At 42.6% G+C, this 17,084-nt stretch overlaps 1 protein-coding gene across 1 annotated transcript in view; it reads left to right on the top strand.

The window, feature by feature from the left end:
- Window positions 1-2,735: 2,735 nt before the first annotated feature.
- pawr (PRKC, apoptosis, WT1, regulator) overlaps window positions 2,736-17,084 on the top strand; it is a 51,631-nt gene continuing 37,282 nt past the window's right edge. The window contains exons 1-2 of the mRNA XM_079582817.1: window positions 2,736-2,879; window positions 3,160-3,903. Coding sequence (XP_079438943.1) covers window positions 3,289-3,903 — 615 coding nt within the window. The 5' untranslated portion in view covers window positions 2,736-2,879; window positions 3,160-3,288. The remainder of the gene's footprint in view (window positions 2,880-3,159; window positions 3,904-17,084) is intronic.

The following is a 17,084-nucleotide window of genomic DNA, read 5'->3' as shown; positions in this document are numbered from 1 at the left end:
CAGACTTTCCACACACTCCTCCTCCAACTGTTCTGGGGGGACCCCGGGGCGACACGAGGCCGGCTCAGAGACATAGTCCCACCAGCGTGTCCTGGGCCTTCCACGAGGCCTTGTCCCACTAGGACATGCCTGGAACACATCCCAGGGAGTCCGGAACAGATGCCCTAGCCACCTCAGCGGGCTCCTTTCGACGTGAAGGAGCAGCGACTCTACTCCGAGCTTGTATCCGCGATCTTGTCCTTAGTAAAGTGTGATGAAATGAATGTCAGTAGCCTGTATTTCGACATACACTGAAGTCTAAATCAGTAATACTGAAGTGGTGGACGAGGACCCAAAATGGGTCATGGGACTGTTTTGGATTGTTTTTGATATTGGTCACATTTTGACCTTCCATATAATATCTTGATCACCAAATTTAGATTTTAAGATGAAAGGATGCCCCAAAAGCTACACCAGTCAAAGCATAAGGGAATTAATCTAAAAGTGAGGTATAATAGGTTAAAGCCACACTGTGTAAAATTTTACCCAATAAATAAAGTTGAAATATGAGCATTTATTTTATGACAGATATTTCCATCATTGAAAAATACCCCACAAACAAACAAGTGCTTTTGCTGTGAGCAGCTCCTAAGACATGACTGTAACTTTACCGGGAGTGGTACGTCTCCAGCTCGTCTCCATTGAGATGTTGACTGAAGTCAGTAGATTTGAGATGTAGGTCCGGTCCTCATCCTGATCCAGTCTTTGATTGACCCACTGCAGAAATAGCATCTTCTGTGTCAAGCTGGTCATTCGGAACATGTTTTGCACTGATGGCAAATATAGTCCAAAATGTTGACGCAGTGTGCCTTTAAACTTCAACCTACACCTTTTAACAGTAAAAGGCGTAGTTTTGGCACTGTTGAGTTATGAATCTGTGCCTGTTTATTAGTCATGGGTATTGCTTCAGGCTTGTGGCTCCCGTTATTATATTTCCTCTCTAACCCTTTTGCACTGGGTTAGTTTAGTCATGCTTTGAACTTTTTTCCTCTGATATTAGACTTTGTTTCGATACAGTTTTTACCCTTTTAAATACCTGATTTTACTATGTTGATATTACTAGCTATAATAGAGTATCAAATCATATTGGAGCAACTCATATTGTTACTCAGAAACAGCCCACACATCCTCTTTCTCTCCCCCTTTTATAATAACTATACACACAAGTATGCTAAATATGCAGCAATGTGACCGGGCTGTAGATCAGGGTTTATTTTTAGAAGAGGCACCATTTGCCTCTAACTCTGCCTAATTTCCCTGCATTATTGGCATATAGAGAGAAAGTGAAAGTCTGGGTCAGCCTTAAAGTCTTAGATTTGATGCTGGAATATGGAGTAAACAAACCAACAGTTCACATTTCTGCACCTTAATTAAAATTCACGGACGTGCGGATGATAAACTTAACACAAATCCACCGCGCCTTTGGGAATGAGGTGGGTGCACACAAATCTAGCAGCAGCTTTCAGCTAAGATAAGTTATGGAGCTGTTACCGTGCATGGAATAGGTTTACAGCAGCAAGAACCTCCACCATGTGTAAATGATTATGGGCAGAAGAGGCTCCACTGCATACCGTGTTAATATACTGTATTTCCGAACATGGACCACTATCTCCAGATGACCATGCACATTTAATAACAAATGCCGTTAACCTGTCCATTAACCTACATGTTCTTTAGCTGAAGACATATTACTTTTACTCCACAACAAATAAAGGGTAATAACTGTCTGCTGCATTAAAAGGGTCTAAAGTAAAAGGTAGTGTTAGCTGTCAATTTTGTCCTATTTGACAGCCTTGTAATGCACACTGCAGTAGGTTATTTTCTACCTTAAAGGAACAGGCCATCGTTTTTCCATACTGAGATATGTTCATACCTGAGCTTAGACGAGTTGATACACACCTGTCTGGTCTTTGTGCCTGTGGAAGAGCTTGGTCGCTTCTAACTTCAACCCCGTTTGAAGCTATAGGAATATGCTGGGAGAGGCCAAATGATAACAACATCTTTGGTTGTTTTGCGTGACTGAGCGCACAGACAAAGACCAGACAGGTACGCATCAACTCGTCTGAGCTCAGGCAAGAACATATCTCAGTATGGAAAAACGGTGGCCTGTTCCTTTAAAAGCACACTGCAGAACACCTTTAATTCTACTGTGGCCAGCATTTAAAAACGTAATGACCAAGCATCAATATATTAGTGTTCAGTACCTGGAAGGCACCCTCACCTCCAGTGACACCAAGTTGTTCCCCCAGCTTTAAAAGATAAGAACCGTAGTCCAAAATTCAAGTGAAAAAAATTATGGTATATGGCAACCCCTTTCAGATTTATGAAAAATATTAGATATTTTGAAAATGTGTTTTATAGTAGTAGCTAGTTGATTGCACTCTCCTCTGACCTCCTCCTCTTTTTCTTTCTTTCCTTTTCTTTTTCAGGTTATTTTTGTTATTTCTTTATTAAAACGCTTAATGATGTTGACTTTTTGATACTCCATAAATAATAAAACTAGTAACAAATATTATTATTGGATAAATAAAAAATAAGTTCAACGGTAAAGTATTAATAAAGACAATCAGAAATAAAGCCTGTTTTTCTTAAAGAAAGAAAACAAAACCTCGTTAACTTATAATGAACAGTTAACAAAGTTTAGAGTACTTGGCTGCCTCAGCCCTGCACTCGGTTTACGGCTATTCCCGGAACTCTTCGGGAGTTTCCGGAGCAGCCCGGTGGGTGAGCAGCAGCAGCAGCAGCAGCAGCTCCAGCTCCAGCGCGGCGGCAGCGCCATTCATGCGAGAGACCCGTGGGCACACCTGGTCGATCCGAGATCACACAGCGGCTTCGAACAGGTACGGTTTTTAACGTTTCCCACACGTGTTTGTCTGTATTTAACAACTTTATCATGCGCTGTAGACCTAGTTTATATGAAAGATAAACTTCCGAAGAAACCTTAACTTGAGGTTAAGTTGGTGGCAATAAACTTTGGAAACGCGCTTCTTGGCTAGTTTTACGCTGCTGTGCGCACCACGTCGTTAAACAATAACTTGTAAAGTAATTCTAAGTTAGCGTGGACATTGAAAGTTGAGTAAGCTGTGAGAATGACTCTGTTTTCCTTGTACCTGTCAACAGCAGCCAGGCTAATCACTTGAGGAATGTGGCGCGATTAGGACAAGAGACGAGGAGGGAGTTCACATCACCGAAAGCATTAGCCAAGTTAAATTTCACGGCGTGCAAGAAAGCACTCAATAAAGGGGGATAATGGCCACGGGGGGGTTCAAGTCCACCGCATCCACTGACTTCTTGGAGGAATGGAAGGCCAAACGGGAGAAAATGAGAGCCAAAATGCTTGGGGACATTGCCGCTGCCACTGGTACTCCCTTGACGACTAACACAAACAGCGCCATGAATAACAACAGCAATGGCAGCCCGGACAGGAGCTCTACGTCTGGGAACTGCCAGGAAACCAGCCACCCTGCTCCCCCAGTAGCACCCATAGCGCCCACCCTTGCACCTACATCTGCCCCTACATCACCTACATCTGCCCCTACATCACCTACATCTACATCACCTACATCTGCCCCTACATCACCTACATCTGCCCCTACATCACCTACATCTGCACCGACAGCCTGTCCAGGGGGCACCCCTAAGAAGGGCCTCACGCAGACCGATAAAGTGCAAAGCAACTGTCCAGGATCCAGCTCGATGACTTGTGTTGATGGGGACGGTAAGGACAGTCCCTCCCCCAGCAGCAGAGGCCGGGAGAAGAAGAGCTCGGGTCCCAGTGCCAGGAAGGGGAAAGGGCAGATTGAGAAGAGGAAGTTGCGGGAGAAAAGGAGATCAACCGGTGTTGTCAGCATACCATCCAATGAGGTGAGTCCGCCCTAATAACACTCTGAGCTGTGGGTTTAATGAGGCCAGGGAATGCAACCAGTCGAGTCGATTGCTGCTGCTTCCTGAACAGGTACAAACAAAGGTTCTGTATCTGCTTAAAGGCAGTTTACACAATGATAAAGATTTTGGGGCTTTTAGTTTGTTTGTGAAGCATTTTTCTTCATGATTTTCTACTACTATTGCAACAAAAATATTGAACACGTACAAAAGACACAGATCTTTAAAAGGAGGACTGTAACATGCAGTATATTTGTTAAAAAATTAAACAAATCCTCCCGTACTTAGTTGAATTATTATGTAGTTTGTATAGTTTTTATATTGTGCATCTGTATATGCGTTTGCTTTAGCGACCTCGGAGCTACTGCTGCAGTTTTGCTTTAATCTGGCACATTTACAATTTATGTACAATTTGTACATGCTTGTTCATAAATGTTTGTGGTTCTAATAGACAAATAAATAATGTATATCAAGGCTACACACACTGCCAAAGGCAGTAGACCAGTCTCTGACCTCAGCATTTTGAAACTTTAGTTATTATGTCTGTTTTCCTGAGCAAGAAAGGAAGAAGGAAAGAGAGAAGGAAAGAGAGAAGGAAAGAGAGAAGGAAAGGGAAATTATCAAAAGCTTGTCAGAGAAATTGTGATACATTTGTTTTCCCGAACAGCATGTCTGTGATATGTTTGTTTTCACATTCCTACGATATCTGCTTAATGACTGTTCCAGATCCAACAAATATGTATCCAAAAAAAGACAGTGTTTTGCTAAAGTTTTTGAATTCCTTTCATTCGTGTGCGAGCTAGAGCTGCCCTTGTCTGATATGAGAAAGAAGAGACGGGTCTGGGAAGTTGCTCAGGGTTGTTACTGTATTGAAGCTCTTGCCTAATTTCTGTGATGTTGCATGTTGGAGCTGATATTAAACGCTTCCACCCAGGCTTCCATGACCGTTACTTCTATGATTACGTAGTCGGCGAAAGCTGTGGTCTGTATTTTATGAACCTTTTGTGGTTGTAAGTAGGTGGCCTGTTTCGGACTAGTATCACATGCAGTCTAAGCAGCCTATGGGTCGGCCAGTGTCCTGCTCCTGTGTGACCAGGAGCTTGTTATCTGATGGAGAATCAGGCTATTTGGGATTAGATGAGGCTTTAGTAATCTCACAGTCGAGACATTAACATACTATATTAAAGGGATATTTCAGGATTTTTGACATAGGGCCTCATTTCCTAGTTCAGAGTATTGTTGATTTCTGGAGATTTTTTTTAATTCATGCAGTCCTTATATCTGCAGGGTTTAATGGTGCTAGGCTAGTGCATGTCTATGGTAACTAGTAGCCTTCATTAAAAACAGTCTGACCTAAGCACAGTGCACCTGAGGCAAATCACTTATAACACTCGACTACAGATATAAATGTCTGTGTTGACTGAATAATTTTTGAATTATTTAAAAGATAATTCATTTAAAATAACTTTTATTTGAGCAGCATCAGCTTCCTGGTTGTAAGCTACGCAGCAGCGGAGTGATCTGATAGTTTGCCAGATCTACAGTAGTTTGTTTACCTGCGGCCAGCATTACTACACGTGGAATTCACAAAGGAGCTTTCTGCAAATCAGATATGGCAACGTTTGGAGAACGACCCCATGATTTTGAAGAGGTTTTTAATGCAGGCTACTAGTTACTATAGACATGCGCTAACCTAGCACCACTAAACTCATCAAAGGTAAGAACTGCATGAATTAAAAAAATATAAATCTCCCCAGAAATCAACAACACTCTGGATAACTAAGACATGAGGCCCTATGTCAAAAATCCTGAAATATCCCTTTAAATATTGCATTACAGCTGCTCTCGGGTGTTTATTTTCTTCCCTAGTATTGTCTGCAGCATTTCGACTTGTGTTGCTTACAAGAAAAAAAATAATACTGTTGATGGGAAAGCATGCAAAATTAGGAACATTTATGATATTTGTAGTATGATAGTAATAATAGCTTTAGACTTGTTCATTGGTTATGGTTATGTTAGAATCAATGCTAATAACAAGGAGGGTGATGTTTTGCCGTCTGTGGCAACTTCGAAAGACGTTGCCAACAGGAAAGCATTGACAAAAACAATCCGTGTCCAGTCAGTGTAGAAGCCGGTCTAGTGACAGAAACCTCTGTGCTCACTGTAAAAGACAAAAGAGGGGAAAAGCCTTTTTTTTCTTTCCTCCTCACTTCATAGAGACTTGAAGCATGCAAATACTGCTGCTTCCTAGGGCAGCTGCCTTTGTGATGTGAATATGAGTGGACAGGTGTGAATAGAGATGCCTGGGATTATAGTCTGCTCTCACTGCGCAGGATAATGGCTGCTGTGCATCTGGGGGAACCCAATCTTCTGCCTTTTGAGGCTGTAATAGGCCAATAAAAGCCCCCTTCTCCGTCCTCTGTACTCTATCCATCACTACCACCCCCTGATATTTGGGCACGGTGTCCCGTTTCTCTCACCCTGAACACCACCCCTGGCCCCATAGTCCTGCTGATGGCGACTTCTGACCTGTACTTATGGGAAGGAATGCTGCATCCTCCGAACGGATTGGATGGAGGTCTGGCAGCGTGTCCGTTAATGTGTTGTGATTCAAGCTGGTTTTGTTTACGGCCAGGCCCCCAGGCGACCCACGCTGTTGTCACTGCCTTTTATGAGCCCACTTAATGATGATGACAACATGCTCGAGGGCTGTGAAGCTGGGTCTATGTGGATGGCATGTGTGCAGCCCACCAGTCTCCACAGAGCAGTGAACAGGTCAACAGGTTCATGGTGCCATGTCGTTCAGAGCACTCGGGCACCTCACACTGTGGTGATAGGATGCAACACAACACAGGGCTTAGAGGTGCCTGCTTCTACACCCAGATATTGTAGAGATGTATTTTGTTGTTGATGCAGATTAGCTTTGTGTTCACAGATGTCCTCGATTGAAGAATGCTGGAATGTTGATTATTTTGGGGTTTCACTTACTGTAAAAGCTTATCCAAACAATCCCATCATTAAATTACATGAGATTGTTTCATGGACAAAGCAATTTTACACAGATTTTATTTCCTATTGTCTCTTTTCGCAGTATTCCTTCAATAACATTTTGTTTTGTTTGACGTATTGGAATTGGTTTGTTTGGTTTTTGTCACTGAACATGTTTCAAAGTAAACCAACCCCAGTTTTGTGTAGTGGAACTAAAAGGAGAGAAAAGGAGGAAATGATGTTGGCCCCTCTTGCACATGGAGTTCTCAGCACCTCACATAACCTTGTGTTTAGAAACGAGAATGGAACATGCTTTGAGATAAATTTTCTGTTTAACACTAGTGCTGCCACTTCCTGGTTTGCAGCCTAACAACAAGCGGCTGAGAAAATTGAGTATTCATGTGGTCCTCTGGTAGGAAATGTGTGTGAACGCTCATTCAAATGGGGAAAACGACCGGGGATCTTGGGTCAAGACGAGCTTCCCGGATTCCGCACCCGACCACGGAAACCAGCTGACCTGTTCTTTAATCGTAATGCGAGCTTTTTAGTTAAACACTGCTACTCTTTTAGTGTAGTGTGTGCCCGGCATTAACGGAACAGGCCACTGTTTTTCCATTCCGAGGTATGTTCTTGCCTGAGCACGAGTTGATGCCTACCTGTCTGGTCTTTGTGTGTGCCTGTGGAAGACCGTGGTAGCTTCCAACTTCACCCCTGTTTAGAGCTATAGGAATATGTTGGGAGAGGCCAAATGCTAACAACATCTTTGGTCGTTTTGCATGACTGAGCACGTGCACAAAGACCAGACAGGTACGCATCAACTCGTCTAAGCTCAGGTAAGAACATATCTCAGTTTGGAAAAATGGTGGCCTGTTCCTTTAATGCTAGCAAAAAATAAAACTACCGTCCCAAACTACTGTTCAGCTTTTGAGATGCTTAACGACACATTTAAATGATTTCCCTAGTTAAGTGCTAATCAGTGATATTTTACGTCAAAATCTGCACTTTCCCACATAAACACATTCATTTTACCTGGAGAAAGGGTGAGCTATATTGTTCGATTCTTGTGTAAAACAGTTTTTGGCCTTTTACCTCTTGTTATTTCAGTGTGACATCAGGCACAATAATAAGCTACTGCCGGGTCCAAACTGTTCCACTGATAAACACAGCAAAAAACGCAACTTTATCTGAAACAGACAACTGATTTACACTTAATTCGAACAATATAGCTCACCATTTCTCCAGGTAAGATATTTTTAAATGCGTATAAATTAGCCTTTGTTGTGTATGGAAATAATTTGATCATGAATGCCAGAAAAGCATTGCTAATGAAAATGTGAGATTTCTGAGCGATCAGACGTTTAAAAAGAGGCGACTACAAGCCTCTATCGACGGTTAATACCAGCTAAAGCTCCATTATATTGAGTAGATTGGGCTAAAGCTCCGTTGGACCCAGAAGTGGAGCGATGATGACATCACTTAACAAACGTATTGACCTTTTGCAAAACCCGGCCCCAAAGCGGTCATTGTCCACTCATACCTCATAGCAACCGCTGCTACCAGACATTCCCCGGATATCCTCCCCGTGAAACGAATGGACCCGTTTCTTGCCGTTCAAAGTCGATAAACAAGCTAAATGAATAAATACCGCACGCTATCTAGACCCCAGCTAATACATGTTAGCATCGGCCGTTTGCCAAGCGTTTCATGATCTGTCTTTGCTGGACATTGTCATAAAAAAGCTGTTTGTGCCGGTGTAATATCTGGCACGTTTACTTTCTGATTGGGCCGTGATATTTCAGCCACAGGTGGATCTGTTATTGCTACTGCGCTGATGGCACACGGGACATCGCAGCTTAATATGTCTATGCTGGGGAGTAATGACTTTTATGTTACCCCGCTGAGCGACAGCCCATGCGGGTTAACAGGGTGCAAATTCATCATCCATTTTTGCGTCACAACTTTCAAATTCCCTGGACTGTGAAATCCCCTGCTCTCCTCTGTGTTACTTTATTTGCACCATGTTCAAAGTCTTCTCATGTAGTTCACCGACCGTTAAGGAAGTGCTTGGACTTTAGATTATTAGTCTAGAGCAAAACGCACGCCTCTGCTTGTCGTCAGCACAAAAGAGCATGATCCCGAAGAACCTGCCTGGCCTCGAGAGCAAATGGGGACGGAGCGCATCTTGACGGTGCCTCTGGGCCTGTGCGTTGTAACATCTCTGACCTCTCAAGAGAGCAGAGGGGAGCGCGCTGCACCCTTAAAATCTGGTCAAGTGTGGCTAATGTGTGAGCTGCAATATAAACACTGGGCTCGGCTGTTGCAAGAGGCATCCTCAGGAGAACTGTTTAATGCCAGTTTGACATCAGCCTCCTCTCTCTCTGTCCGACCCTCCGCTGAGTTACTATTTTACCGTTCCTGAAGCAGCAAAACAATTGGATCACTGATAAACTTTTACTGAAAGTTTGTGAGTTGGAAGCGTGCAAATAATTGTCAAGAAATCAATTGGCTGATCAGTGGCTTAGTCTCAGCATCAATTTTGAGAGACACTGCTGCATAGAAATACTGTATTCCATTTCTGTGTGTGTGTACAAAGTAGCTGTCAGTCTGTCGTGACTAAAGAGTAGGTTGTTTTCTGTGTGTATCAAACTCATGTAAATGTTAGCAAATCCACTTTGACACAAAATAATGTCAGGCTGAATAACTGTGTCCTCATCTGACCCTTTGGCTTTGCTTTCTCCGAGTATTTGGTCTCATGAAAGTTAAATAGGACATCTCTCCATTTTCCCTCAAAGGCATCATTGAACACAAACTACTGTTGTGACAGGAATGCCACTGGAAGGCACCTCTGTTGAAGGAACTAATGATGGCACGGGGAGATGCGATGTAATGCTTTTAAATAACAGTTGCTATTTTGGAGCAGTGTTGGTTGCGTGGCTTGGCGTGGGAAGAATTGTGCGTTGCTGTGGCTTCGTCCGACAGCACTCTGCGCACTGCTGGGGGCGATGCGTTTCAGGGATAAGTGCAGATCTGAAGTGTGATATGTGTGGCAGTATTTGTCGGACATTCCTGGCTGTTTGCTGATGGCTGTGGGGAATTTGTGAGTCAGCCCTAATCAGGCCACTCTGCATGATTAGGCATTTGGGAGCCCCACTGTTTGTATTCATTAAAGCTCAATTACTCTGAGACCTCAGTCCCTCAATCCATCCTTTCTCTATTTGTGATTGGTGCACTGTTTCATAAATCTCAGTGTGTTCTACATTTATATTCATGTATGATAGTCAACCCCATTTTAGTTTGTGATCTGTGTGTTGTATATGAAATCTTGGAGAATTTTAAAAGGTTCTAATGAAGGTTTATAATGTAACCATTGATAGGTGTTTTTGCTCTATTCACCTTATTCCGGAAGGTCCCGTGGGCACCGCCATGAATTGTTCCCGCCCCGTTTATCCTATCAGTTAACATGGGACTGGAGAAGTCCAGATAAAATCAGTTACGACATGAAAACGAAGCCGATTTTCAGCATTACAGAGAAACGGTGCAGTGTTGACATGTTGGTGAAAGTGAACATTGGACATTTTACACAAATCAATCTACTAAACATCAGAGTTAACGTGCGAAAATTTTCCAGCATTCTCCGGTTAAATGAATGGGCTTTGTGCCCTACCGGAAGTGTCTGTACAACGGAAGTGCCGACACAAGGCAAAAAGAGGAAAAAGTGTGCGGTCATTGAATCATTCAGAGTTGCCAATGCTAATAAAACAGAAAAGAAACTGCTAAGAAACGGACTATGAAGGTTTAAGCAACTTGCAAATGTTATGCTAACACCAGCTAACTTATGGACATAAAACACACAGGGTTAAATTGAAGATATGTCTAAAACATAATAAACTGAAAAGTTCAGTTCGGATACTATACGTGTAATGGTCTGTCGTTAGCACGCAGCTGATTAGCCTGGGTTGTGCTTTTAAACTCTTAATATTATATATATATTTTTTAAAAATCAATCAAGAATGGGATTTTTCCGTCTGGACCCTGGCACGTGACTGGAAGGACGTGGGTAGGACTGTTGAGCTCAATAATGCTACATCGGATTATATTTTTATACTTTTCTCCTGTTGTGTTTGGTGGATTGTCCACACATTTCTTGGAATAGAGCCTAATTTAGACAAAAGCAAAACAAGAGCTCCGAACTTCACTATGTGCTTGGCCCAAAGCAGAGTCAAAATAGATTGGATTTATTAAAACAAGACATAGGAGGGTTTATGCTGCAATCTTGGCTGTTGTGGTTGTTACAGAAATAGTTTCAACAACATTTTCCTTAAACTCAATGTTGAATAAGCTTGGAGAATTTCCCCTATGGCTGTTGGGAAAAACTTGTGCACAGACCAGGGAACGTCACACATCAAAAGGGCACAGTCTTGAAGCTCAGCTCAGTGTGGAAGCTAAGGAATGCTCTTGAACCTATGAAATCGAATAAATGTGTGTCCTTCAGTGGTTCGAAGCAAAGAGCCTTGATCTTAAAGCTTTTCTTCTATCAAAGCAGCTCAGAAGCAGCTTCAGCAGAGGAGACCTGTTATTGAGCACAGGACTTAAGCTGAGCGGGGCCAGCTTTGAGCTTCTTCTGCTGTTTGTGCCTTTGGTCTAAGCACAAGGTGAAATCTGCACTAAACAGCAATTGGGACAATGAGCATTTCAAAGTTGATCTGCTAGTTTCCTATCAAGACACATGATATAAATTTGTTATATTTCACTCATGTAGCTGAGCCGCTTACATTTTGCTACAGGGCAGAATCTCATGACCTTCATTCAGCCATACGCCGCACAGACATTTTAATTTGTTATTCACGGCACTAACCGGATTCTCTGTGGACTATGGACCATGACGGCATAATGATGATGAACTTGACTTCCTGCTCTCAGACCAGCTGGTGTCCGGGCTCAACAATAGTTTCTACAAGTTGTTACGGTCATAATCTTTGATATTATAAAATAGCCATGTCTGATTTTATTGTCAATATGACCCTGAGGCCTTTGTGTCTGAAGGACCTTGAGGCTGCTCCGGGTCTGAGGCTCTGCACTTTGATGCCCAATATGACATTTACCTGTTTGCGATAAATGCATGTTGACTGTGTTACTGGGATAGAACCAGATGATTTTGTTTGTTCTTTTAGTAGAGAAGTCTATGCTGAACTTTCCTGCCTCATTGTGACTTCACTAACTAGATTTTAGATTTCTTATCTGATCTGAAGCTGAACTAAAAGCAGCCTTTACTGGATTTGTTTTTGATTCTGACCTTCATGTGCTGGTCATTTACAGCCCCACTGATAGTTATGCTAATTGGTTTACTTCATAATTTAAGTCTCAAAGAGGTCACAGTGGCAATTGTGCTTTTTGATTTCATAATCCTTCCCTTAGGTTTCGAGCGGATTCCCTGCACCTCCTAATGCATTATTGATTGAGTTGCTTGTTCTCCTGTTTGACCACAAAAGTGTGTCCAAAGGTACAAGGGAAAGCTGAACAAAGTGACATTTCGGTCATGCCTATATGCAGAGTGGTAATTCTGAGCGTAGCCTCCTGCCTTTCACGGGTATTAACCTTTGCCAGTGGCTCTGACGTCCTGCTAAAACATTCATAGCCAATGAAACTCCTCAGTTCTGTGTGACAGATTGGATTTTCATCACAAGCTGCTCTGGCTGAGACATTAGTTGTGTCACACATGTAAGGTGCCTCTCACTTTCCATGCATTTTCTACATTTATGCTTTCTGACTAAAGATGAAGGTTTATTTTCTTTTATCCCTTGTGATGTCCTGTGAATCAGTCCTGCATGCATCCATACTCATTTGCTTACTGCTGAATATTTCAGGCTGAAGCTCATAAGTAAACATGAGCTATAGTGTGTGGGCCCTGTGCCTTTTCGTCTTCTGCCGTTCTTCTTCTCTCCTCTGCATTTTATCATTGGTTCTATAGACAAACATGGGAGCTGTCCAAGCCAAGATGGACGGGACCCATGTCGACGACTCGAAAGTCCACATGGCTGGATTTATCTTCGTCATGTCAGCCGAAAAGGTCACACAATCAACTGCAAACCCTTTTGTGCCCACCATTATCTCGAGGACAAAGTCACACTGCTCCCCGTGATTTGTTGCATGACACATTGCCAAATGTTCACAGAAAATGGCATGACATGGCAACAATATGGCACGAAATGAAAATGTATCCATTTCACAGTTTGACCCCTGAAAGTGTCAGTGTCAGTGAATGTATCATTTCTAAGTTTTCTCTTTACAGAAGCATATCCTTGGCAAGTCAAGTCTATTTATCTTTTGTGTTCCTTTTGTTCCTTATGTTTGGACCCAGTTTTCCTCTTCAGGGCATGTAGTGTGTGATTTTTGTGTGGCTTGTCTGGTGCAATAGTTGGCTCTGCTTCTGCTGTTAGTTTCTGCTGGAGATTTCAGACAGTAGCATGAGTCATGGTCTGGATGTGTGTCGGTCAGCGCACAAACACAATGGTCGGCGTACACAATAGTTCAGTCTCGCTCCCGCTGGAATGCAAAACATGCATCAATGGGTTCCAATACTGAATATCTGTGTATTGTGTTACTCAGAAAAACGGGGACTGAAAATGGCATTGGCCTCTCTGTGCAGCTTCAACCCAACCCACAAAGTCTTTTTTTTATTGTATTGATTTTTTCTATTATCATTGTTTTCCAAAGCTTAATGGCGTGATGTTTCTTGGGTCTCAACTTGTTGATTCCAGATGAGAAAGATATTATTTTATTTATTATTTGGCATTAACCGTGTTTACATCGTGGTTTTCTTCACCGTGTTGTTGTTAGTGTCTCAGGAAAACTAGCTTGCTAAATAGGCAATGCTACAACTTGTCGGAGTTCATCCAAGATGCAAATCATGAACCCTTTCCTCTCAAATATAAGCAACATACTTCATTAATATTAGACTTTTTTAGGCACCAGCCTTGAGTGACGCTGAGCGTAGCATGAGCTGTTATCTCTGTCTGCCTCTGGTCCTGACATCAGCTGTAGTGCACATGCAAATTACATCGTCCTTAGCATTAGCATTATGCCGCTAGCTTTAGCACACTGATTCTAACTGCAGCATCTTGCGCTGCAATTAAAAGTACAATTGCGGAGGTTAAAACTAACTCGGCAAATTCTCCAGGTTCTGAGCATCAAAATGAGTCCATATTCACTGAGGTTTAGTGTTTGTGTGTGTTTTAGAGGCTGCTGTTGAGCTCATATTAAAGCACTGACTGAGCTTTAATATGAGCTAAAAGTCTCTATCACTTTCGGTTCCGGAGATATCAGAGTTTATCAACGTTAAATCAGCGTTAAATCAGCCGATAGCTGATATCGAAAAATTCCCAAATGTCAGCCCAATATATTAGTCGGCCAATTTATCGGTCGGCCTCTACTTAAAACATTTAGCCCTGGTTTAATTCAGCACATACTTTGATTCAGGGAATGTAGGTTGTAATAATGCCAGGTCCATGTGGAATATTTTATTTTCACTTGGGATTGTCCAGCTTGTTGCTCTGCCATGCTCTGCTCAGCTGAGAGGAGTGCGATTAGCATACCGTGAGTTTTTATAACCGCAGTAATTGTAAAACTGGTTAATCTTGACATCCCTATTTGACTGTTTTGGTCATAAAACCTTTGGTTTCGTGTAACTGTAGTTTAGTGGTGACGCATGGCAGTGTTCATCAGTAGTCCGGCCGTCTCTGTGGGTTAATGGGAGGTCTGTGGTGCGCGCTCTGTGATCGTCTCTTCCTCCTCGCAGGGATTTAAATGGGTTTTCTGCATTCAACACACTGCACTCTCCTGGCACCAATATCTACCATGAATCTCTGATAAATCACTACTTTCTGAGAAGAATTCAGAAAGTGATTCATTTGACCTCAAGACAACTTACATAACGTGTTGCTCAAGTGTGTAGCACACTTCAGCAACACACAAATAATTTTGCTGAACGTTTCTATTAAGCAGATAAAAATGATGGAAAAACTCTGCGCTTGACTTTTATAACTTTAAATTCAGTGAGTTGTCATTTATTAATCTCACATATTTCGGTCTACTTCCTCATTTTCATGCATAGCTCTTCACTTTCATCACTTAAAGCTTAGGATAGTCATTCTAGTCCCACGCCACGCTTCAAAGAACCGATAAAAGGCTTTAATCCACAGAAATTAAAAGGGTGTCACAGTCCACAGCTTTATGTTAGATGACCAGCAGTTCACCTAAATGGGGTATTGAACACCCTCAATAATAATGCTACGCTATGGGAATGCTTGATTTAGAAATTAAGTTATTAAATAAGGCGATATGCACAGACTTATTTGGCAGTTTGTCATGAGTCCAGACTCAGCTGTTGGCCATGGCTGAATGCACATTCTTTGTCTTCATACCTTCTCTCTCCTCTATTCAAATACCCCTCCCTCACCGTCACGAGCCGTGCTGGTTGGCGTTCCTCCAAAGCTGTCTATTATCAAATCCTGACTAATTTCCCACTCAAGCTCATCCTCTCACACGCCCACCAGATCTTCGCCACTCTCTCGTTTTCTTCTGCTGAGCCCGATAAGCTCGAGCGAGGGCACAGGGGTCTTGGAAGACTGGAGGATTGACAGCAGCCATTTTTGTTCAGGCGCCGGGAGAGAAGCAGTTGATTTGTCCAGAGCGCCGGTATAATATCCCCCCCAAGTCCCGTGAGTGGAGCCAGCGTTCTCATGAATAACAAACAGCTCCGCTCTGGGGAGGTGCTCGGGCTCCGCTTTCTCACCTTAGACCTGGAGGCAGCTTCTCAGAGGGCCGCCGACATTATTACATATTTCTGGACTGATCCTCACTGCAGGGAACTATGAGATAAATCTGATTCAACAACTGCACAACACGTCGAGCGGAAAAGGGACCAGTTGCGCACCACTCTTATTTGCACCATTAATAGTATATTAGAGCTTCATACAAGCTGTTAAAAGCTGTGCCTGCAGAGCTTCTCATATTGTGGTACTTGAGCTTCTTCGGGTGGTGCTTGGGGTCATCACAAATGTTCATGTGTGTTGATTAGATGCACATGAAACATTACAGACTGTTTTAACTATTAAGCTATACACTAATGGCTATATCTTATGATTAATTATAAGTTATAATGAATCCAGCAGTGTGCAATTGTGGTTAATAAGGTATGACTTGGTAGTAAAAATAAAGGTTTGTAAGAATGTACTCGAGTGACAGTGATTTTGCAGAATTGGAAGAAAGAGACAAACCATTGAAAGATTTATATACGATTTATATAAATAGCTCCTCCTTGATATGCCACCTTAACGTGGTGGAGGGGTTTGAGCACCCGAATGATCCTGGGAGCTCTGTGGTCTGGCTTCGTGCCCCTGGTAGGGTCTCCCAGGGCAAACAGGTCCTAGGTGCCGGGTCAGACAAAGAGCGGTTCAGAAGCCCCTTATGAGAGACCAACAGGCCCGTTGGTCGTTCCGTGGACCCACCACCATAAGGGGCTGGTGCAATGTGACTTGGGCAGCTCCAACAGCTGCCTCCACGACCCGGAAACGGACAAGTGGAAGAAAATGCTAATAATGCTAGTTTTGAATTATTGGTAGTTTATAGTAAAAAGTCAGTGATGAACATTTTAACATAATTTAGCTTAATTTAAAATGAACACAATTTTGTTGTCGGGCAAAATGCTTGATATCCAACCCTGTATCTGATGTCTGCAGGCATTTTCAAGTGCATTTTAAAAGAGAAAAAAAAAAGGTGTATATTCATCACTCATCGCTGCTAAGAAATAATGCATTGGTTTGACAAAGGTTTGATCCCTCTGGACAGACTATGAGCTACAGCTGTTTGATAATCATCTCAGAACAAACACAAAAAATAATGAATTAGCTTTCATATTGATGTTCTACTTCAATTGTGTGCTTGCCCTTAGGCTGCGCTATTGCATATCTCTCGGAAGCGCCAGCTTCCCGCCCTGAGAGGATCAAAGAACTGACCGCTCCAATCATACCTGGGGTCCCACTCACCCCTGACCCCTATAAAAGGGGGACTCTCCCTTCAATCGTCTCCTTTTTCTCTCAGCTTTGCTCTGAACTGGATTCAACTTTAAGACTTGACGAAGAATGACTCACCGCACTCCTTCGCTTGAAACCCCGTCG

This window comes from Gobius niger, assembly GCF_951799975.1.
Source record: "Gobius niger genome assembly, chromosome: 2".
NCBI classification, from domain to species: domain Eukaryota; kingdom Metazoa; phylum Chordata; class Actinopteri; order Gobiiformes; family Gobiidae; genus Gobius; species Gobius niger.
The sequence above is the reverse complement of the archived record's forward strand: the minus strand, read 5'-3'. Positions and strand labels throughout refer to the sequence as shown.